Source organism: Pristis pectinata, chromosome 10, assembly GCF_009764475.1.
Source record: "Pristis pectinata isolate sPriPec2 chromosome 10, sPriPec2.1.pri, whole genome shotgun sequence".
Taxonomy (NCBI): Eukaryota; Metazoa; Chordata; class Chondrichthyes; order Rhinopristiformes; family Pristidae; genus Pristis; species Pristis pectinata.
The window spans coordinates 42,214,514-42,239,024 of record NC_067414.1 but is presented as its reverse complement, the minus strand read 5'-3'; the positions used below and the strand labels follow the sequence as shown (position 1 = coordinate 42,239,024).

At 39.2% G+C, this 24,511-nt stretch overlaps 1 protein-coding gene across 1 annotated transcript in view; it reads right to left on the bottom strand.

The window, feature by feature from the left end:
* Positions 1-21,498, bottom strand: part of frk (fyn-related Src family tyrosine kinase) — an 81,416-nt gene extending 59,918 nt beyond the window's left edge. Inside the window, exon 1 of the mRNA XM_052024296.1 lies at positions 20,412-21,498. Coding sequence (XP_051880256.1) covers positions 20,412-20,800 — 389 coding nt within the window. The 5' untranslated portion in view covers positions 20,801-21,498. The remainder of the gene's footprint in view (positions 1-20,411) is intronic.
* Between the last annotated feature and the right edge of the window lie 3,013 nt (positions 21,499-24,511).

Here is a 24,511-nt window from a genome sequence, read left to right as displayed (position 1 = left end):
CCTAACAGTGCTCATAACCCTTTAAGCCCTGATATCATTATGGGTGCATTTCAAGTAACCTCCCTCCAGTAATGTTTAACTTTCATTACTAGAGAATTAGATTCCTAGCCAACAAGCAGCTATTGGAACAAAAGGAATAACCAGAACACAGGGAAAAATGTTGCAGGTCAAGTTTTTTTTTATTACGCATTATATACTAAGTCAGCATTCCAACTCCTCAGCAACCTCATAATTGTCTCTTTAGGAATGTGTCCCTGGTCCCAATCATACAAAAGAAGATCTATTTTTTTTCCTCCTCCTATTAAACTTGCAGAGGAAGGTGGAGAGGCAACCAAACACTGGAGCAAATTCAGTGCAAGACACTGCACTAAAACAGGACTCAGGTTCTTTTGGGTTCCTTTCGAAACACAGAATCGGTAATGAAAGACACCACAATTTCACGAAAAGTTTGAGTAACTTTATTTAACACAACCAAAAACAACTAAACTAAAAGAAAACTACAGCCTCTAACCACAAATCTAATCTATCCCTAATCAAAAGAAACAAGACCAAAAACCAAACTCTCTCACTTCCCTGGTAAAATTGAGCTCAAGTTTGCATGTAGTTCTCAGTGATACTTATTGGCATCCAGTACTTAGCAACGCTGTGTTCTCTGCCATTCACTCCCCAGGGGAGCCCCAGGGTACTTCAGCAAGACGTGAAGGGGCTTGACAGTCACCAAGCGTTGGCCGCAAACCAACCCGTGGAGAAGCTCCGAAGGACTCTCCTGCCGGGCGCATCTTTATAGTCAAGGAGGGCTTTGGTCCTAACATAATGAAGGATTCCACACCTTTGCTGAGCCTTCCCATTGTTTTTGAGAGTCTCATCAGTCAATAGTGCAGAAAAATTCCACTGTTAATGAACAGATAAAAATTCCGATCTTCTAGAGGGCGGGTGGCCCCATGAGTGTGTAGCCAAGAAAGGTTTGTGATGAACTCAAAGCCCTGGGATCTTGTCTGATGGGGCAAATTAACACTCCCCATTGTCTCACTTGGCTGAAGCATACCCTGATAGTTTTGCAAAGCTGCCTGTTTAACTGTACCCGATTAATGCTTGGGGCTATCTTCCACATTGATGTCACACGGTTTCAGTAACAAAGAGGCCTAAAAGAGAAAGATGCTTCTTTTAACCCTTTCATTACATCCAGCCATTGGTAGCTATTGCAACAGGGAAATCATTGTTTCTCATCTTACCACAGACACTCAAAATGACACCAAGACCTAAGTGGCTGATGTTATCAATATGCCATAATTTAGTTATTATTTGATTCCTGTCATTCATGCAAATGGAGATGCAATTCAGAGACTGCATGACAAGAACACTGAGAACGTGCTTTACCCAGCCCACTGCCCGTGGCTACCTCCCATGCCTTTCCCACAGTCACTCTTATATGTTGCAACTCTGTGAGTCCAATCAAGCTTGAAGCCTTCCTGCCCAGGCTGTCCCATGAGGCAGAGGTTGCCACGAGTGGGGATGAGGTATCAGACGGTGAATTTTGAGACCCTGCTCACAGACCACCCTGGCAGCCTTTTGATTGTTCACTGCAGACAAGCAATTTTTCAAAAGTTTTTATATGTCCCCACCACATTTAAAAACACCTCAAGCAGATTTTTTTTAATAAAAGACACACTTAAAAATGGTATAAACCAAGAAATTAATTAACAAACATAAAAATGCACTGAAAGTCAGGCATCTGACCTCCTGCTTTGATTTCCATGTTGTAATAAAAAGGCATGGAAGTCAGAGACAAATGGATGAGGAGAAGATGATTGGCAGTTCTCTTTGCAATTGAGGTGGGTAATTTGAACCCAAATTTTTTTGACAAGTCTCCTACATTTGCTTCAAGTTTTGTTCATACAAAGCCTTGTTCTTCCTTAGCCCTCGGAAGTTTTACAATTAGGGTGGCTACCCAGAGATTCCTACCCTGTGGTTATACTGCCAAATCAATTTTAAAGATTTGCACAGTGATTCAGGTCTGCCTGCTTCTCTAGCATTTTGTTTTGCAATAAGCCTGCTCATGGATTCCAAATTGTTAAAATTACTAGCATTTTTCCAACATTAAATTATATTTGTGGGAAAAAAGTCATGCACACAGTGGATAATCCAAGATTCTGCAACATAACCTCCTGTTATATTGCTGAGCACAACAGTCATGGAAGAAAATCTTTAATGAAGAATTTTCCCCACAAAGAATTGCAACCTTGGGAAAATAATTCTCCACTTAATTTGGGGATTGATTCAACCTTGCATTTGACAGAAGTGACACATCATTGAGCACGATATAAAAATCAATCCAGGCTAGGTGCTGAGATACAGTTCATTAAAATAAACCAGAAGATGTCTTTCTGCTCTTCAGTTTATCAGCTTCACAGCTGAAGCAATAACATTAGCTGAAATGTGCACTTTACAGAAGATGAGGTTTCATTAAGTATAGTGCCAACTTTCACAGTGAATGATGCTGCCAAACCTGATTTGAGCAGGGAAGACAATTTGCCTGATAGGTTAGCTATAAAGTATTTGAAGGTTCAATTATTTTTTAATTTATCAATATTGAATTATCAAAATCCAGCTTGCACAGTCCTGAAATAATTTAATGAAAATACTTTTGAGAATGATTTATAGATTTTAATATGACCTGGCATGTAGAAATTTAGTGTGTATTGAACTGTAACTAGTAAAATTGAAGTGTGTTATATTAACTTCAACTCAAATATAAATTAGCTGATCCCAAGGTGAGGTGCTGTGGTACATCTGAAAACAAAAAATATCTTGAAGCCATAATTCCATGACTGATTTCTGAAACAACTCAGGTAGAAAACAGTTGGATAACAGCAGAGTAAACTAAACTCCACCTCCCAGCTGTAGTCTCCACTCCCGACCCCACCACCCTTACCACTTCTGATAATAAAGTGCAAGTCAGATCTTCCAGCAATATGTGGCACTGGGAATTTAATCTCTTTGCTTCAGGGACCTAGATGACAGCCCTCAACATGACTTGTTCATATTTTGTATTCAGGACATCCAAAGGATGAGTTGTTGTGTGCTTACTGCAAGAGAGCCTCATTTCTTCCATAGCCTATCCTTGTTTATGCCAATAAAGACAATACAGCACAATCCTTGATCTCGCGACATCCAAAAGCATTTTACAGATAATTAAGTTCTTTCATTGAAAGGTCATTATTCTTGTAATGTAGGAAATATAGCAGCCAATTCATACATGGCAAACTTCCATAAAAGGAGATATTGATGTTTTGTTATATTGTTTATATGCCAAATATTGGCCTGGATCTCTATTTTTTTATATTATGGAATCTTCTAGGTCTACCTGAAAGAGCCTCTGTTTAATGTCTTAACTGAAAGCCTCTGAGAGTTCATAATCTCCCAGCAGTGAACAAGGATGTGAGTTAGGATTATCTGACTAAGTGTCTGGACATTGTGACTCAGTGGCAAGGGTGCTACTAAATGAGTCATGGATGATACATGCCAATGTAAGTATCTCTCCACCCAAACTATGAGGAAAATATAGGAGAATAAGATTTTTTTATATACATTGGTTGACCTGACCTCTCAATATCCTTTATTTCCTTTTAAGTTGTCATGACGTATGCAGTATTTGTTACAACTGAATAAACACTGAAGTTTTGTGCAATGCCAATATCTATTTTAATATTAAGACCAAAAAAAAACATCCTGGAAGAGTTTTGCGGTCAGAAAGAAAATTCATATCCTGTACTTCCTTATAACACACACAGAGGCTGCTTGGCCCATGAAATATCTGCTGGCTCTCAGAGAAATACTATCAATCCCATTCCCCCACTTATTTCCTTGTAACCCATTCTCTCTCACATGACCACCAACTCCACTCTGAGTCTCCCACCACCCACCTATCCAAATGGTAATTTACATGAATCAGTTAACCTACCAAATGGCATATCTTTAGGATGAGGGAGGAGAAAGGAATACATGGGAGAAACATGCAGTCACAGGGAAAATACATACACTCCACACAGACAGCACAGGAAGTCAGAATTGAACCCAGGTTACTGGAGCTGTGAAGAAGCAGCACTACACACAGCACCATTGCACCACTCCATTCTGGTCCCATAAAATTGAAAGAAAAACAGAATGTTACCCCTTTCAGTGTTGTCTTAAGTTGCTTTAAGGCCCCTCAACATTTTAAGTTGGTTTGCATTTTGCCGTTTGGGATTCTATATATTTCAAAGGACCTATTCAATCTAGAACAAGTATGTTCTTGCCCAAAACTAGCAAAATTTGGCAAAAATACCAGTAAGCAGAAAGTTAAAGGCAGCTGAAATCTGGGTCATTAATCTTCCTAATCCATGGTGCTCAGACCTTCAAAATTTATAGAACATACAACAGTACAGCACGGAACAGGCCCTTCGGCCGACAATGATGTGCCGATCTAATTGAATTATTAATCAAATGCCCAACTAAACTAATCCCTTCCGCCTAAATATCCATATCCTAACATTTCCCTCACATTCATGTGCCTATCTAAGAGCCTCTTGAATGCCCCAATTGTATTTGCCTCCACCACCACCCCAGGCAGCGCATTCCAGGCACCCACCACTCTTTGTGTAAAAAAACTTGCCCCACACATCTCCTTTGAACTTATCCCCTCTCACTTTAAATGCATGTCCTCTGGTATTAGACATTTCAACCCTGGGAAAAAGATACTGGCGCTACTCTATCTATGCCTCTCATAATCTTATAAACATCTATCAGATCTCCCCTCAGCCATCACTGCTCCAGAGAAAACAACCCAAGTTTGTCCAACCTCTCCTTATAGCACATGCCCTCTAATCCAGGCAGCATCCCGGTAAACCTCTTCTGCACCCTCTCCAAAGCCTCCACATCCTTCCTACAATGGGGCAACCAGAACTGAATGCAATACTCCAGATGCAGCCTAACCAGTGTTTCATAAAGCTGCAGCATAACTTCCTGACTCTTGAACTCAATGCCTCGACTAATAAAGGCAAGCATGCCATATGCCTTCTTTACCACCCTATCAATCTGTGTAGCCACCTTCAGGGAGCTATGAACTTGGACACCAAGATCCCTCTGCTCAGTCATGTTATCAACTGCTACCCACACACGTTCACCTGCCGGCAGTATTCCTGATGGTTATTCAGTAGCCTTCAGCTGATTGTTTTTGGTTCTCTCCCCTGCTGAGATCAGCTAACAGATCAATTATTCTCTGCACCTTCAAGTTGCTGACTTGTGAAACGTTCCACCAATAAATAAAAAAATATGCATTATGGAGGGAGGGGCATATGTACATTTTGTGCCTGAGATACAAGTTTTAAACCTTAAGGTTGGCCATTGTTACAAATTGTTCTAATGCACACAACCTCTACACTATGAAGAGAAAGTGACATTTCAAATATTGCTTTCCTGCAGTTACAAATGAGTTGGCAGATAGGTTTGAAAAGCTAGGTCCTGCTTTCAACTGTAAACCCCACAAAGAATACGCGAAACTGGCTTGCTTTCTTTTTCCATTTCATTCAATAACAGAACTGTATCTTCGATTCCCTAATCCTCACTAGAATTCTGCAGAATCATTGTGCAACATGTTGATCAAAGAGTCATGCCTGGGATGCAGAATCAAAAACTTCTCACTGTATCTTGTGACATGTGACAATAATTATCAATTACCAATTAGACATTGTGTTTGTAGTTCATCAAATATGGGAGAAATGCCAAGAGCAACGCTTGCCCAACTGCAGTCAGCAGGAACATTTTTGAAAGATAAATGCAAAGTTCAATCACAATGGCTTGGCAATTCTATAATGTTATGGTATGAAGTGAGTCATCAGAACCATTTCCAACTATCAGTGAAGCTAAACAGAGAATGCCTATGGCCATAACTATTTTTAGTGTGTTGTTCTCTGCCATGTTTACGGGTGCCCTCCAAGACTTCAGATACCAAGCTCTTTAAGCTGAAGAAACTACAAGCAAAGACTAAATTACAAAACATTGTTAAGAGATTTTCTGTTTGCTGGTGACTGTTTCTTGAATATCTGACCTGCAACAATGTTCAGACCATTTCACTTCAACTACTGACAACTTTATTTTGCAACCCACATTGAAAATGTAGTGATGCACTAGCCTGCAACAGGAAATGCTTAATTTGATCCTACCATTACATAGATTGGCAAGGTGCTTTAGGGAATGGACAAGTTCACTTATTTTAGGATTACTCTGCCACATCCAGCCCCCGCCAATGATGAAATCAATGCCAGAATTGCTAAAGCAAGCATAGCCTTCGGCAGTGGACTTCAAACAAATATGTGGGAGCATAGTGACATCAATCAACAAATAGCCATTGTGTTGGAAATCCTGACGTAAGATATCTTTATTAGTCACATGTACATCAAGACACACAGTGAAATGCATCTTTTTGCATAGAGTGTTCTTCGCCATGCTTCTGGCGCCAACATAGCATACCCACAACTTGCTAACCCGTACATCTTTGAAATGTGGGAGGAAACCGGAGCACCTGGAGGAAACCCATGCAGTCACAGGGACAACATACAAACTCCTTACAGACAGTGTCTGGAATTGAACCCGGGTTGCTGGTGCTGTAATAGCGTTATGCTGACCGCTACACTACCATGGAAACTAATGAGAATAAGGTGGCAAGATTAAGTCCCAAACGCTAAACATACATGGATAGGCATTCCTAGCACCCATACTCTGCTGATAAAGTTACAGATGAGAAAACAGGCATGTCATCAAATTAGCAACTGCCAATGAAATTCCACTATGGCAAGATAAAGCAGGGAAAGCACTTTCAGGAGACCAGGAGGAACATTTCATAGACACCCTCAATATATCCTTGAAGTATTCAACAATGAACTGTAGACTTGGGAGGATCTTCCTCATGATCATTCTACCAGGCAAGAATTATTACCATAGTGGGGCTATAGTTTATGAGCAGATATCTGCTGAGACAGATTAAGATCATGTAATTCTTGCAATGTCAGTAGATTTGCTGTTAATATGCAACCCAGAGCAATATCCCTTGCACAGCATGGCACAGAGTTCAAGGGACAAAATGCCTGATCAACCAGTCACATACTCCCGGAAACCAAAGAGTCAGTGATGTCACTGTTGACATAACTCAATGCAACATTAACTGTCTGTTCATAACGTTTTCAGAATAACTTCAATATTAAAACAAAACACAGTATCACAAGTTGGATCTTTGCATTTTAATTTGAGTTGAATAAGATTTCTGCTGCTATCCTATTTTAGTGCAGTAATGCTGTACAATATCCCTTAAAGCATTTGCCAATTGTACAGAAAAAGCTCCTTAATGGGAACACCCAGTGTTAGGCAACATGTTCTCTTTACCTAAAACATTCCTTTCAGCAAACAGTGCCTAAGCCATTGTTTGCTTTTATAGGTTATTAATCAAACAGTATGTACTTTGTTCTCTATGAGAGTCCAAGGCATTCCATTAATTTGTCAGTTTAACACATAGGCTGATAGTTCTGTGTGAGAAATTTAGTTAAACAGCTATTTTATATTCTTTAGGAAAATGTTACTGAGCACAGAAAGGACACAGGCTAATTAGCTTGTTTTTGATCTGTCAGCGTCACTTGACATAAAGGCACAGCATTAGATTATATGTCAACAGATGGGAAAGGTTAAAATTAAAGGACAGGTTCTTATAGTAATTGCTCCTCAATAATTGTAACTTTTTTGTGTTTTTGTTAAAGCAAGATGAGTGAAAGGTAGGAAGATTTCATATGAGGCAGCTGGTGGCCTCCTCTGTAGTCCAAGATACCTGGCTGCTGGGTAGGTTGGCATGGACTTAATGGGCCTGTTTCTGTGCTGTATGACTCTGTGATGAAGGCTTCTTTACATTGTTCTGTGAGCCTTTACCTTGGGCCTGCATATGTGCTGCATCAACTTGACTTTATTTCCCACTGAGTAAAGCAATCTTCATTTATAAAAAAGGTAAATACTAATATTTGACCAACGACCATTGTAGCAATAGAAACTTTGCAGAGAAGAGAAAATCCCATGTTTGAAACATATTAATCTGAGTTATTTTTAACTAAGATGAGCAGGAATGTTGATACTGGAAATCTGAAATAAAAACAAAAAATACTGGAAATAATCAGTAAGTCAGGCAACATTTCTGAAGAGAGAGAAAGAGTTAACATAATTTTCCTGAAAGGTGTTTGTTAGGATTTCACTGACAGTATTCGACAATAGTGCAAACTGCCCGTAGTTCACTAACACCTTTTGCTGGGAATTTTTTTTTGAGGAGGGAGTTCATTCAATTCAAAGGAGAGGAACAGCTTCAATTACAAAATAATTTAACTCTTTTTACATTCACTTAAATGTTTCAGGTGTCTAAGTACATTTTTAATAATTTGATACTTTTAGTAATTTGCTTGACTTTTAATAGTTTGCTTTAATGAAGTTTTGAATGTTTCTCTATGCTCTTAACCTTCAAAGTATCAGGGACATACAAAAATATTTAAAACATCCTGACAGTTTTGACAGCCAGCAAAGCTATATGTCAAAGTTTTTCATCTGTATTTCTGTGTGTGGAGCTTTGTCTGACCCTACCAGGTGATGGGATTTAGATCTGGAAAGCCATATGATTCACAGGACCACACTGACTCACCAATTAACCTTATGCTGGCTTCTGCAAGGAATCTTTTTGCAGGGGGATCTGCATAAGTTAAGTCTGAACATAGAGGGTATGTGAACAGCAAGCAAGGGAGCTTTGATCTGCTGGAAATTCTCTGTCAAAAAAACATTTCCCTCATTTCCAGCATTTTCTGATTTTATTTCAGATTTCAAGCATCCACAGTATTTTCCTTTTTTACATTCAGAAGTCATACAAGTCATACACATGCTATAATTTCCATTAAAATATTGTTCATCTCCAATTAACTTACTCAACAACAATGAAAATTAAGTTCTATTCAAAGCATTTTTCTGTTTTTGAAAGGCTCATCTTTATTACATTTTAAAAAAATCCCTCTTTCCCTTTTGTCTACTGCTCTGAGTCATCAAATAACTATAATAAAATTAGATTGTGAGAAGCAAAGCTTCTTGATACTTGATGAATAATTCCATAAGAATTGACATTTGGGTTGTGTTTAAAAAACTGGTTTGCCAAGATAACAAAAAACATAGCACAAGAATTTGAAGGAGTAGGATATCTGGCCCTTCAGGCTTGCTATGCCATTCATCAAGATCATGGCTGAATTTCTACCTCAGCACCACTTTCCTTACCAATAATCTGTAATGATTGCAGCAAGACAATCTTGCTTCTATACTCAAACCCTCTCATAATGAAGACCAACATATCATTTGACTTTCTGTTTGCTTGCTGCACCTGTATGATAGCTTACCGTGACTTGTGTACAAGGACACATAGGTCCCTTCAAACATCAACATGTCCCAGTCACTTACCATTATAAAAAAACTCTGCTTTTCTGTTGCGTGCAACAAAGCAGATAACCTCACATTATTCCACCTACTAGGATCTCACCCACTCACTTGGCTTGTCTATATTACAACCCCCCCTTTACATCCTCCTCCATGGTTACCATCTCACCTAGCTTTGTATCATCAGCAGACTGGGAAATCCCCACAGGCAAGGCATTGATATAGATCTTGAATACCTGGGGTCCAAGCACGAATCCCCATGGAACCTCACTAGTCACAAACTGCCAATCTAAGAAAAATCTAAGTAATTCCTGCTCTTTGCTTTCTGTCTGTCCATCTATGCCAATCCATGCCAATATATTACCCCAATTTCATGTACTCTAAACTTGTTTACCAAATTCCTGTGTGGAACAATCTAAATATATTGGATCAACCAGTTCTTCAATTACAATTTTAGTGATCACATGCTTGAATAACTCTAATAGATTAGACAATTTTGATTTAATTTTTCGTAAGTCTATGTTGACTCTGCCCAATCTTTTTTTTCTAGGTGTTGCGTTACTACATTTATCATTGTGGATTGCAGTACCTTCACTACTATTGATGTCAGGGAAACAGTTCTGCAGTCCCCTATTTTCTTTCTCCCTCTTCTCTGAAATAATAGGGTCACATTTTCTACCTTCCAATCTGCAGGAACAATTCCAGAACGTACAGGATTTTGGAAGATGAAAACCAGAACATCTCTAAAGCCACCTCTTTCAAAAAGCTGGGGTGTAGATCATCTGGTTCTTAGATTTATCAGTTTCAGTTTCACCAACTTCTCTAGGACTGTGGTGTTCCAATGCTAATTTTGATAAGTTCTTCATTCTCAGTGAACCCTTGATGCTCTGGTATTTCTGGCTTCTTCCATGAAGACAGACACAAAACAAATGTTTAATTTCCTTGCCTTTCCTTATTCCCTTCTGCAAGTTCTTCTGTTCTGTCTGTAAAGGATGCACACTTACCTATTTCTTTTTACATTCTTATAGAAGTTCTTACAATCTTTGTTTTTTGTTTCTCGCCAATTACCCGAACTCTATTTTCCTTTTCGTTATCAATTTTCTGGTCTTCCTCAGCTGAGTTCCAAAATGCTCCCAGCCTTTAGATCTACTGCTATTCCTGACAACTCAATAACCCTCTTTCTTGGATTAAAAAGTACCTTTAATTTATGCAGTCAGATTGACTATTTTTCTTCTTGGGTTTTTCTGCCTCAAAGGAATATATAAACTCTATGTTGAAACTAAGAACCAAAGAAGTGAAAATGAAGATTTAATTTGAAGATGTCAAGAAGTGTAGAAAATATCAGTGCTATTTTCTGGTTTTGTGTGACTTGCATTTACACCAACAAAGGAAAGAAACAGTTTGACACAGCAACTTGTTGTTTTAGCGAAGTTATATGTTTTAAACTATTTGCTGGGCTTCAGCACGGAGTAGAGCGAGCACATATTTAATTGAAATGTTCTTTTCTATTGAGGAATTAAGATAAAGAGCCAAAATACGATCAAGGAAATAAATCAGAGGATAATGTTTAGGTGTCACTGATTTTGTTGTTAAAACTTTGAAGATTACTCCAGCAGAGCACTGAAGTCCAAATACTCTCAGGTGCGTACCACCTAGTACTTTAAAAAAGACATCCACTTGGGCTGTGCACTGCTGTGTGGGGAACTTGGCATGAATCCCTGCCTTCTGATGGAACTCTCGTAGTAAAGAATCACCTCATGGCTCGGTGAGGACTGGTTGCCTGTGAGGGCAGTGTTGGGCAGGCCAGGGTGAGCAGTGTGCTCACTCAGCGCTGAGGTATAGGGTTCCATTTTGTACCCTGGCCAGAATGGCGAATATTCCTCACACTGCAGAGAACAGCAGCCAATAAAATCATTGTTTTTTTTTAATATTCTTGAATTTTGTATCTTTTAGTATAGCACTGAAATGGAGCTTAGAAAAAGGCCATTCAGTCCACACCAATGTACATTCTCTACTTGTGGAGATGAGTCCAATCCTTCCTCCATCATCATCTATCAGCATAAGCTTCTTCCATTCTCTCTCAAATTCTTACCTAAACTTCCAATAGCATAATGTAATTTATAATGCATATACCTTACTTGTTTCAACTAATCCCAATTGTAGTGAGTTTGATATTTGCACTGTTCTCTGAATAAAGAAATTTCTCCAGGATTCCTTATTGGTTACTGGTGACTACTTTATTTTGATGGTTTTTGGTTATGAAATAGATGCAGTAGTGGGCCACTTGGCCTCCAAAAACTTCTCCACTATTTAATAAGATCATATTTGTCATTTTACTTCATGCCACTTTCCAACCCTATATCTTTTGAGTCCTTTAATATGCAAAAATGCATCAATCTCCATCTTAAATATACTGTAACTGAGCCTCCACACCCCTGTTGTGTAGAGAATTTCAAAGGCTCACTCCCCTCTGGGTGAAGTAATCTAGTCTCATTTCAGTCCAAAATGATTGAGGCCTTATTTTAAGAGTCTGACCTGTTATGTTTGTTCTTCATCAAGAGACAAACTTCGCATGGGTTTAACATCTGAACATTTTATTAACGAACACCAGCTTGGCTTGCTTTCCCTCTCTTTTTACGGCCACTTCCTGTTCCCCCATGTGACCCCTTGCATTGCCTACTGGGAACTGTAGTTCTTTATTATAACTACATAATAACACATGACCCCCGGTTCCAAAGACCCCAAACCAGAGAAACATCATTCCTGCAGCTAAGCTGTTAAGCCCCTTTTTACCTTTGTTCTTTCACACACATGGAACCACTCTCTGTGTATCTACTCTATCAAGACTGTAATCATTTTAAAGATCTCTTTTATATCACCCTGCAGCCTTCCATTTTCAAGAGAAAGCAACAGAAATAGATCCGGTCTGTTCAGCCTTTCCTGATGCGTTAATATCTTACAAACCTGATTGCATCTTTATACATCTATTTTGCACCCAATCAAATGGGCCTACATAGCTTTGACAATGTGGCAATCAGATTTGCATACAGAACTCTAAGTGTGGTTAATCAAGAATTTGATTAAAGCATGGCATTACATTGCTATTGTTCAATTATATTACCCCCAGGAATAATCCCAGTCCTTTTTTTCAGTATAGCTTTATTAATATACTCCAAGATCCTTTTATTTAGTTTCTTATCTCCAAGTAAGATGTGACCTCTGTTTTCCATAGCCAAAGTTTAATAGTTTACATGTATACCAACTGCAGTTAATTTGCCAATTGAGCATGTTTATTACTGTTTTCCTATAATTTGTTGCAGTCCTTCTCAGTGTCGAATATTACACACCTCCAACCTCACCTCCTTATTTGCTGTCTTCCATTAATACAAATGGTGAAGAACAATGATCCTACATGGATCCTTGTGGGACTCACCATTATTTGCAATTCTGAAAACTATCTTTTACACTTCTGTGTTAACCCTATCTTCAAGTCATTTGGCAACTCATTCTGCTCCATGTCCGTGACTTTGTGGGTTCTGGCCGAATGAATCTATTACATGGCAACTTTTCAAAGGCTTTTGGACAGCTAGATAAATATTATGTCTTTTAGATTATGCTCATCATCTGTGCTATTTCTTCAAAAAATTCAACAAGGCTAGACATTGGTTTTGTGAAATTCATGCTGACTACTTAATATCATTTTATTGGATACTAGAATTTTTCTATTTTCCCCTTTAGCAGGGATTTCATTAGTCCAGAACTTCCTGGAAAACAAGAGCAGTTCCACACTAAACTCCCAGCACTTAGTGTGGGTGTCTGCACATTAGGAATCCTTCATGAATGCAAAAACCTTAATGTGTTTACCAGGCTCTGCTAGCAGTCAATAATCCTAGTCCTCTTTTGTTAGTATAGCCTTATTAACATAGTCTGAGATCCCTTTATTTAGTTTTTTTATTTCCAAATAAAATGTGACCTCCTTTTTCCCTTCCCAAAGTTTAACAGAATACTTCTGTCATTTTTCCATTGCAGCATATGATTTTATGCTATCTATCCTCTTTCCAATCCAAATTTCCTTTTTTTCTTAATTTACAGGCTTGTAGAATATTTTAGTATTTTGTTTTATGTTCTAAAAAGTGGAAAAAAATTGGAGACAAAAAAACAGTCTGATTGTTCAGCTGGAGCAGTTGGATATGTGAGGTGGGAGGCCACATGATGAAGCCTCCAGAAATATGTTCAGCCCTACTGGTAGCCAAATTTCAAGCATCTATGTGGAAACAAGAACCATAATCTAAATTCAATGAGAAAAGAGTTCTCTCCTAAATCAGTCATTGAATAGGTTAGTGACCATCTTATTTCCATAAAGCCACAAGTTTTTGACTCTTCCACAAGTTGAAATATCTTTTCTATGTCTACACTATCAGAAACCAGCATGATTTTGAAAACCATGTGTTCTCACTAGCCTAATTGTGAATTCAATAGCCTCATATTTTATTTGGACATTTTCTCATTTGTTAAATTGTGTTAGTACTTTCATTGGTCAGTCTGTCTCCCAAGATTTCTTTGTGCCCATGTCTCATTTAGATTCACGTATTTTGTTGCATTTTCCTTCAGTATTTCACAACATATGTCAGTGATAATAAACCTGATTCTGATTCAGTATTAACTGTACTCCAAAATTGGCAGCATGTATATTATTGATATTATTGTGAAACTTCTGATTCCTGTATCGAAATCATTTTATGTAAATTATGAAACATGGTGCTCCTAGAACCTATCCCTATCCTTCCCATTTCCACTAGTCTGACAAAATACTTTGAACCCCTGCTTTCATTTGTATAGCCAGTTTGTAATCCATTCTGCCAGTTGTCTCCTACTCTTCATAACCTGACCTTCGTCATGAATTTCCTCATTATGGAACCTTACTGAAAGCTTTTTGCAGGCCTATGTTTATCACACCCACTTTAGTAATCTTCTCCCATCTTTCTGTTACTTCTTGAAAGAAGTCAATAAGACTTATCAAGCATGGACTTTTTCAAATCCATGCAAATATATTTTTCAATTTCTATGAGCTTGACTACTACAACTTTGATAAAGATTTCAGGAATTTTACAGGTTTTGCTAGAGGACTTCCATTTAAGGTCAAATGAGATAGTTTATGCTGATATATCACAGTATTTCACTTTTACAATTGTCCCTGGTTGAACATTACCATAGCCCGGTGATAGCACTGACCTCTTGAGTTGGGCATTCAGTTAAAGTTCACTCCTGGACTCCTGGAGTATGAGCACATATCAAGACAGATCAATGCATTTCAAAAGTTCATGTGTTAAATCTGTTGATTCAGATGGACGTAGAGACATCCCATGGCACAGTTCAAACTCGAACATAGGAGTTCTCCCAGTGTCCTGACAAAAATGTTGCTCTCCTTCCGGTGAAAGATTAGACCCTGGATGCCTGTGTGGTGAAATAGCTTCCTGTTGTGCAAAATAAGTAACGTTGCCATAACAGACAAACTGATTGATTAGATTATTCTAATTTGTAGAAGATGTATTGTATGGAAAACATTGGGTGTACTTGCCAAACAACAAATCATTGTACCGCAAAATAATTCACTGTATTTGGAAAATTGCAGGTCATTTATTGGTACGTTTGAAGTTTAATTATACAAAATTACTGATGGCAGCAGTTTCATAATCTACTTTAATCAGTAGTTGTTTTAAAATATAATTAGCAATTCTTAGACTGCAAGCTTGTTAAAATGATAGCTCTGAATCCAACACCAAATTTAAACAGCAAAGCAGAGTGGAGTACATGCTGCACTAATCAGCTGACATGCTTTTTGCCATAAGTATTAACAGGTAGTTTGACTTGCTCGAGGAGTTTCAGCCACTCTATCTATGATTACAATTTTCTCATTAATGAAGTAGAAACTTTTGCGGCAAATAATTTATCATTGTTGACTTCAAAATGTGTTAAGTTTTCTGGGAAGCAGGGGAAAAATTGCAATAATGCAATAGTGAGGAGAAAGGAGAAAAGATCACTCATTGATCTTAAAAGTCACTATGGATTCAATGAACCAAATGGCCTCCTGTGTCGTACAATTCAATGACAACAACCTTGAGTTACATATTTCAGGCCAGAAATTTCTGACTATGGTTGAAGCAGGTTCATTGATTTCTGAAATGTGCTGTCCTGTGCTGGTTGCTTTTAATCTTAGATTCCTAAAAACAGTTATTTTTTAAAAATTCAGGTTTGGAAAGGGATTCTGAGTGAGCAATTACTATTTCATAAAACCTGTTTCAATTAAGGCTCATTTTGAGGTTCAACTTTGGCATTAAATTTGTACCTCCAAGTGTTGCTTTCAGGAATCATTTGGGTTTTGGGAAAACAAGAAACTACTCAATATTTTAAAAATATCATGTACATTGTGGGCTTCCCCACATCACTAATCCAATCTTCACAGATTTGAATCTCAAGTGTCACCTACCTTTCTCAACTATATATTATCTGTAAACAAGATTAAACCATTCAGTCCCTTGACCATGTTCCACCATTGTGTTAGAGTCATAGAGAAACGGCAGGGAAACAGGCCTTCAACCCACTGAGTCCGTACTGACCATCAACCACCTATTTAGGCTAATCTTACACTAATCATTTATCCCTTTTTTTATTCTTCCCACATACCCATTAACTTCCCCCAGTTTCTACCACTCACCTACATACAAGGGGCAATTAACCTAACAACCTACATGTCTTTGGGATGTGGGAGGAAAATGGGAGCACCCAGAGGAAATCCACACAGTGCAGAATGTGCAAACTCCACACAGATCGCACATGGTATTTGACCAAAGCAGATCTGTATGTAGTCCATAGTCCCTCATCCTCTCTTATCAAATTAAATCTGTTGATTACTTCAATAATTTCAATGACCTTGCAACAACAGATTTTCCACTACTGTTCATGATACAAATTGATCCCTGGTTTCACTGTCAAATGGCTTATTCTGACTTTAAAGTTTTGGCCCTTGGTTCTAGATCCCCACATTAAAGGAATTAGCTTCTCAACATTTATCTTTGTAATTTAAAGACTTTGATTAGATATCCTGCTAAATTTCTCAAATCAGAAAGGAATGCAAATCAAATTTATGCAACTTGTCCTCAATTGTACCTTTTAAAACCCTTAACAATTGGATGAATTTCTATTGTAGTCCTTAATAACCTGTTTTTCCTTGCTTAAATTAACACACAAAACAGGGTGTGACCAAAGTTCTGGTCAACATAGGCATCACTTCCTTAATTCCATGCTACAACCACTTAGGGTTAAATACAAATATTCTATTAACCCCTTAGATGACTTTTCCTTCCTATATATTAACTGTGTGAAATGTGTACAGCTGCACACAAATCTTTTGCTCCTCCATTTTCCCCATTCTCTTTGTCATTAAGAAAATAATCTCATTCATCTTTCTTGGATCTAATGTGGATAGCTTCACTCTTCCCCACTATGAATGCCATCTGTCACAGATTTGTCTATCCATTTATATATTTGTTGTCACTTTCTGTCACATTGTGTTACTACTGCAAAGAAGGTGGTCCAAGGATTAGGAAGATTTTAAAAACCAGCAAATGGTGACCAAAAAAATTGTTTTCTTCATCTATTAATATACTTAATTATCATGCAAATGATGGCCTCCAACAAATTCAACTGGATTAGATATACATTAGGTACTCTTCACAAAATCTAGAAAGTTTTGAATCCATCTGTCTTGGATTTCTACGGAGGCCATGTCAAAGCATTGAAGTTTAGTTAAAGAACGTCTGATGCTAAGTGATTTTACATTGGTTCTTTGACTGGTAAAAACTTTCAGAAAGTAAACTCTTTTTAATTAAAAGTCAAATGGATTTTAATTCTTCTTTTCAAACCCTCTTGCTTTTATAGCATTGGAAGAATTTTCTACTGCTGTCTTTGGATAGTACAACTATATTTAATCTGAATTCTCTCTATTTTTCTAACTTTGTTTTAATTAAACATTTTGAGACTCTGATGCAAATCTCAGTCAATTTCCTCTGGTCTTCTGACTCCAGGTTCCTGTTTACTGAAGTCAGTGTCACTTGTTGCCAGAGCTGTCAACTATACTTGTCATGGCTCTGGAACCATTTTCTCTACATTACCTTGGATTTTTCTTCTTCTGTTTTTGTTAAATCTTTAAGATACACTTCAAAATATTATTGAGATTAAGTCCATTCTCCTTCACCTACTCTATCCTGGCCAACTTTCTCCTCCTATCTGAAATGGTTTTCCTTAATGTATTAATGTAAATTATTGTTCACTCTCATATTCATCCCAATGTTTTCCCTCATTTGCTTCCCAAGGGCTCCAATCATCATATATTTTACTCTATAGGATGTACCTTATTGCTATTAATACAGCACAGTCAAACTTTGAATCCTTGCCCATGTTAACACAAATCACAAAGTTGTGTAGTATATCTCTTGAGATGGAGCTTTGTTCATCAGGAACATAGTTCATTCAATCTGAAGGAGAAGTCCGCATGACTAATTTGCTTCACAACCATTTTCTAGCCAGCTTCAGGACCAAAATGTTCAGTCAAATGAGCCACAACTGAATGAAGGAATACAGGAAAAAAACAAAACAAACTTGCAGATGTGGCCAATGCCTTAATAACATTTTCAACTACTCAGGCATTCTTTGATGTGGCCCTAATGCCATGTTTACTTTATCATAATTAAATCAAAACTAAAAGGAAAGCACTATTTTTCACAGGTGGAGCCTCATATGGCAACAATTCCACAGAGAGACCATTAGTATTTTCTGACCAGCTGGTGTACATAGGATCTAGAATGGGGAACACATTAATCATTTTTAACAGGCTTGCACTGAAATCAAAACTGAAGCTATTAGCACTTTTAAATGAAGTTATCTGGGGAAATTGCCTAAAGCATATCACAATTTTAATTTATCTACATTTCAAATATATTGCATTGACTCTTGAAAAATAAATCAGAAATGGAATTATGGGACTCAAAAGCAGATAAAAACTTGCACCTGAGCATTTGATAACTTAGTCTACTTTAGGCTCCTAAATCAAGCAACAATTTTTCTTGTGTTCCCTTGTCTCAGTAAGTCTGGACTTGTGTTACTAAAAACATTGGTACTATTGACTTTCTATTTCCCATCTGGCATGTTAAGTATTTTAATATTGAATGTTTTCACTATCATCATCATACACTTTTACATTCATCTGTCTCAAGTTTCCTCAAACTTAAAAAAAAATTCTAAACTACAGTCTACCCAAGAAAATATGTCGCATATGATGATTTCACTTATCAGCAGTTTTGAAGTTTTATTCATTTTTCAGGACCTGCGTGTTGTCAGCAAGGTTAGCATTTGTCACCCGTCACTAAGTCCTGTTGAAAGGTTGGTGGTGAGCTGCTGCCTTCAACTACTGCAGTCTTTCTGATGTTGTTGGGTATGGAGGTCCAAAATTTACGTTAGATACTTAGTGAGGATTATTTTTGACTATATAAAATGTGTGAATTTTACAACTTTAAGTACTGCTGGAACTATTTCACAACTCTATGCATATATTCCAAATATCCTCCAGCTGCTGGACTTAAGATCTATCCTGCCACTTGGTTTCAACTTTTGCCCAAGCTTGTCGATCTCCTCTGTATGCCATCATAATTGATTGCCCTAAATTCATAGTCTTCTTTATTTACTTTTCACAGCTTTTCTGGCTTAATTTTATGGGCATTTAAAAAAGAACTCTGATACACTTTAAACCAGAGCTTGAGCCTCAACCACATAAACTGCCTAAATATTAGGACCTACTGATTTTATGACTTAGTAACATGAAGTGCTTTAATGAAATTAATTTCTCTGTATTTTTCAAGTGGAGATTCTAACTTATTTAACATCAGGTTAAGATGACAAAAATAGTAAAAGAATCCTCAAGAAACATTTGTATGACCTATGAATGCTACCTCATTATTCCTTTTTTGCACTATTTATTTATATTGTCATTTATAATAATCGTATGTCTTTGCACTGTACTGCTGCGCAAAACAACAAATTTCATGACATGAAAAACACGCTGATGCTGGAGGAACTGCCTGCAGTTGCCTGGCCTGCTGAGTTCCTCCAGTCTGGCCTCTTTTCCTCTGCCTGGCCTGCTGAGTTCCTCCAGCATCTTAGTGTTTTTCATCTAGATTCCAGCATCTCCAGTCCTTTGTTTCTCTAAATTTCACTACATATAAATCAGTGATAATAAACCTGATTCTGATGCTGATTTACATACTTTCCACAAAATGTCCAGTGATCAGTAACCTGCAACAATAGTGTATAATCTACCTTTTGTTTGTATGCAGCTTCATACATTGTATGCATATCTAAAGCTGACATAGAACATAAAGAAAATATGTCCACAGATAATAGTATTTAAGAACTAATGTGCTATTTTCGTTATGTAACCCAGTGCATTCATACCTAAGTCATTCAACCGAGCTATTTTCCAAAACCGCGACTTCTTGAAGTGTAAGTCAAAAAGCAAAGATATGAACTATATAAAATGTAATGGTTAAAGCTATCCAAAGACATTCCAGCACTTATTCTATGTATCCTTTGCTGCTGAAGCCCAGGGAGTGAATTTCAACCACAGGGAGCATAACAAACTAAGACAAGTGCATAAACCACTGGTCGGGATTCAGAACTTGGATGAAGTCCTCACAGTTCAACTGTTCCAACAAATCAGTTATACTATTGGTACCGACTACATGGCAGTATTTACCAATGCGACAGGGGTCCATTGTTATTTTGGTTGGATTGCAATGAATGACGGTGATCACCGGAGCTCATTGCCCTCTGAAGCAAACACAGATGCGTGCCTATCACTGAATACAACACTCTGTACTCACGGCTCTGCCTCTATGCTGCGGTCGAGCGCCACGTAGTTGCTGGGGATGTATCCCTGCCTGCCTTCCCCCCGCTTCAGCGAGCGAGCCAGCCACCAGTTGTCCAGCGACTGATCGGTCACCTCCAGCCTTTCCCCCGCCTCGAAGCTCAGGTCCTCGGGCGTGCGAGCCGAGTAGTCGTACAGAGCCACGTAGATCTTACGCTGGTCGCTGAACGGCGGCGCCTGCGGCTGCGGTGCCGGCTCCGGGGGCAGCGGACGGGCCACTGTGGCATTGTTGCCGAGTACCGTCACCGTCAGCTCCGGCTCCTTGGGCTTGGGCTTGGGCTCCTTGAAGACACAGGGGCAGATGCACTTGAGCCAAACACAGTGAGTGCGGATGAAATTCCCCATGGTGTTGCCGTGCCTCCTGTTTATATAATCTCCGCGGCAGAAAGCATTGAGAACATGGAATTTGCAAACAATCGTCTTTTATATTAAAAAAAATCGTAAAAGTCTTTACAATGTAAACGAAATAAAACTAAGGAGGCGGACTTCTTGTACAAGTTCCATTGGCCGCTCCACGGGCAACGCTCCCTGTGCTTGGAGCTCGAACCAGGAAGTGCTCATGCGAGGAAAAAGGTGGTAGGAATCGGCACTGAAACTTTGACATCGAGTAGACACACCTTACCCGCACCGAACAGCCTCAGTTAGGAAACGTTCCCCCGCGCCATGAACTTCTCTTTATTTCCTGGTCTGTCAATAACCTGTAAGCACTGATTTTCCAGTGAAGTTTTTAAAGCAGTGGGTTCCTTTATCTCTAACCAACAATGTTCTTGGAATTATGCCTTTTGAGTTTGGAGTCAAACTGTGGAAGATACAAGTGTCAGCACAGACCGCAAGAACAAAACTCAAGTTTATGAACTTTATACAGCCTAACATTTAATGTACGGTCTCAAAATAAGACAGTCTGCTGGTTCGGTCGCGCTGCTGCCAAACACACAGGGCAGGTTCCAGCACCTGCGGAGTCTCTGGGGAGGAAGGAAGAGATCCACTGCTCCGCCGGTCCCTCTGTTCATTTGAACTCGGTGTGTCCCTGATTTCAATGTCCCTACCTGGGGACACATTAAACCCGTGAGGGTAATGAAGCAGGATCACAACTTGCACAGTATTTTGTTTTGATGTTCTGAAGAGGAGCAGCGACGTTGATACGTGCGGATGTTCAGGGACATGCTAAATGAATTGAGATGCACCAATACGTTGGGGGGGGGGGGGGGGCCGTGCAGTTAGACCCAGACATTCAATTCCACATGGTCAGTAATATCTTCCATTCACCGCACTTGTGCCTCTCTGTCCCTAGACTTTCGATAAAATCAATTTCTTGTCCAACCTCTTGATTATCGATCACGACATTTTCCTACGAGCCTCAGGGAATTTGGGTAATTGGTTCATTATTGTTACATGTTCCGAGTGTTTTGCATGCCATCCATACAGATTATTTCACCATATCAGTACAGCAAGGTAGTACAAAGGAAAAACAATAACAGAATGCAGAGTAAAGTGTTACAGTTACTGTAACAGCAGGGAAACAATTAGAAGCAAGGCCATTACCACGTAGATTGTGAGGTCAAGGGTTCATATTATCATATAAGAGTCCGTTCAATGGTCTTATAACAGCAGGATAGAAGCTGTCCTTGAGCCTGGTGGTACATGCTTCCAGGTTTTTGTATCTTCTGCCCAATGGGAGGGGGGAGAATAGAGAATGTCCATGGTGGGAGGGGTCTTTGATTATGCTGGCTGCTTTTCTGAGGCAGTGGGAAGTGCAGAGTCCCTGGAAGGGAGGCTGGTTTTCGTGATGCGCTGAGTCAGGCAGAACAGTTGCCATACCAAGCTGTGATGAATCCGGACAGGATGCTTTCTGTGGTACATCTATAAAAATTGGTGTCAATGGGGACATGTTGAATTTCCTTAGCCTGAGGAAGTAGAGGTGATGGAGCATTTTCCTGGCCATGATGTCTATGTAGTTGGGCCGGGACAAGCTACCGGTGATGTTTGCACCTAGGAACTCGAAGCTCTCAACCCTCTCGACTTCAGCACCGCTGATGCAAACAAGACCATGTGCACTGCTCCATTTCCTGAAGTTAATGACTAGCTCGTTTGTTTTTGCTGACATTGAGGGAAAGGCCACTAGGCTCTCTATCTCCTTCCTGTACTCCAACTCGTCGTTATTTGAGATATGGCCCACTATGGGGGTATCATCTGCAAAGTCGCAGATGGAGTTAGAGCAGAATCTGGCCATGCAGTCATGAGTGTATAGGGAGTAGAGTTGGGAACTGAAGATGCAGCCTTCTGGGGCAATAGTATTGAGGATAATTGTAGCAAAGATGTTGCTGCCTATCCTTACTGATTAAAGGCACCACATATTAATGCCACAGTGTGGTGAAGATTCCAAAAGTTCAAATATAGATCATATATATGCCCTTCTATTAGGGCAGTCAACCTGACCAGAGTCCAAGTACAGAGGGGAAGATTATGCAAAAAGATTGGAACCATGAGTTTTTTTTATTGAGTCTTGGGATGTAGATGCACAGGCAAGGCCAACGTTTAGTGTGTATCCCTTATTGCCATTGAGCTTTTGGCTGCACTCTATTTGGTGAAGGTACCCATGCAATATATCAATCTGTTCTGGAAAAGATTATATTTCTTCACATGGCGAGGAGAGCACCGGATGGCTTCTGCTAAACTTCAAACTTTGTGTTTACCCTGGCAGTAGTCACAGCTGACAGCCCAAGTGGCTTCTGATGACTTTGTGTGAATTCCACCTGCAGCTCCTCAGCAAGTGAAGCAGCCTATGCCCATGTGCACCAAGACCTAGATGACTGTCAGGCATGTGCTGATGGGTGGCAGGTAACATCTGCACTGCAAAAGTGCCATGCTATAGCTATTGCCAACAAGAGAGTCTAACCACCTATCCTTGACGTTCGGTGACATTAGCACTGCTAACTCTGCTACCATCAATATCCGGGGTTCACCTTTGATTAGAAACTCAACTGGACCAGCAACGTAAATACATTTCTTACAAAAGTAGGTCACAAGCTAAGTGTCCTGCAGCAGGTGTCTCACCTCCTTACACACCAAGGCCTTTCTGTCATCTCAATACTGCATTGTGAACCCAAAGTCCACTGCAGTTACTCACCCAGCTACTCGGAGAGCACTTCCAAATCCCACAACCTCTACCACCAAGGAGGAAAACAGCCAGCAGCACACATGAACATCACTATCTGCAAGTTCCCTTCAATTTGCACATTATTCTGTATTGAAAATATATTACTCCCTTCAAACGGAAGCGTGGGGGGTACATTCACCAGAAGGACAGCAGTGGTTCAAGAAGGCACTCACCACCACCTTTTCAAGGACAATTGGGGATAGGAAATAGATGCTGGCTTTGCCAGCAACACCCAGGTTCCAAAAATGAACATTAAAAGAAAGTGATAAAAGATGACACTATTTAGAGTGGTCCACAATAATAACAGGCACTTAGAAAGTACCCAGCAGGTCCACTTAATCTTAAAAGCTTACACCTCGCAGCATTCCTCCTTCAGATCACCCACATCAGGTATAAGCCTCAACCCTCAGCCCAATCACCATCCTGAAACCCCACGATGTGAACGTGACCTGGCACCCTGGACCTGCTGATTGCAATGATCCAACCTAACCTTCAAGGTCCTTGTCCCCCACTGACTGGTGTTTTGGCCAGCCCTGCAATAGGACTTTGACATCACAATCTATGAACCAGACATAAGCCAACCTGTTTTTCTTTGGGGGCATGGTAGCATAGTATTTACATTATCAGACCAGTAATGCTGAGATCTTGATTGATGGCCTGGAAGTGTGTTTAACTCACTCTGGTCTAAGTCAAAATTGAGCTTGTCGTCATATGAACAAGTACATGTATACACAGGTGCAGTGAAAAACTTACTTGCAGCAGCATCACAGGTGCATAGCATCTGATACACAACATTCACAAGAAAAACATTAATCAAGCATAAATTACACAAAATTATACAAGAAAGAACACAATTAGAACAAAAATAAAGCCCATTGAAGTGCAAAGTGTTCAAAGTG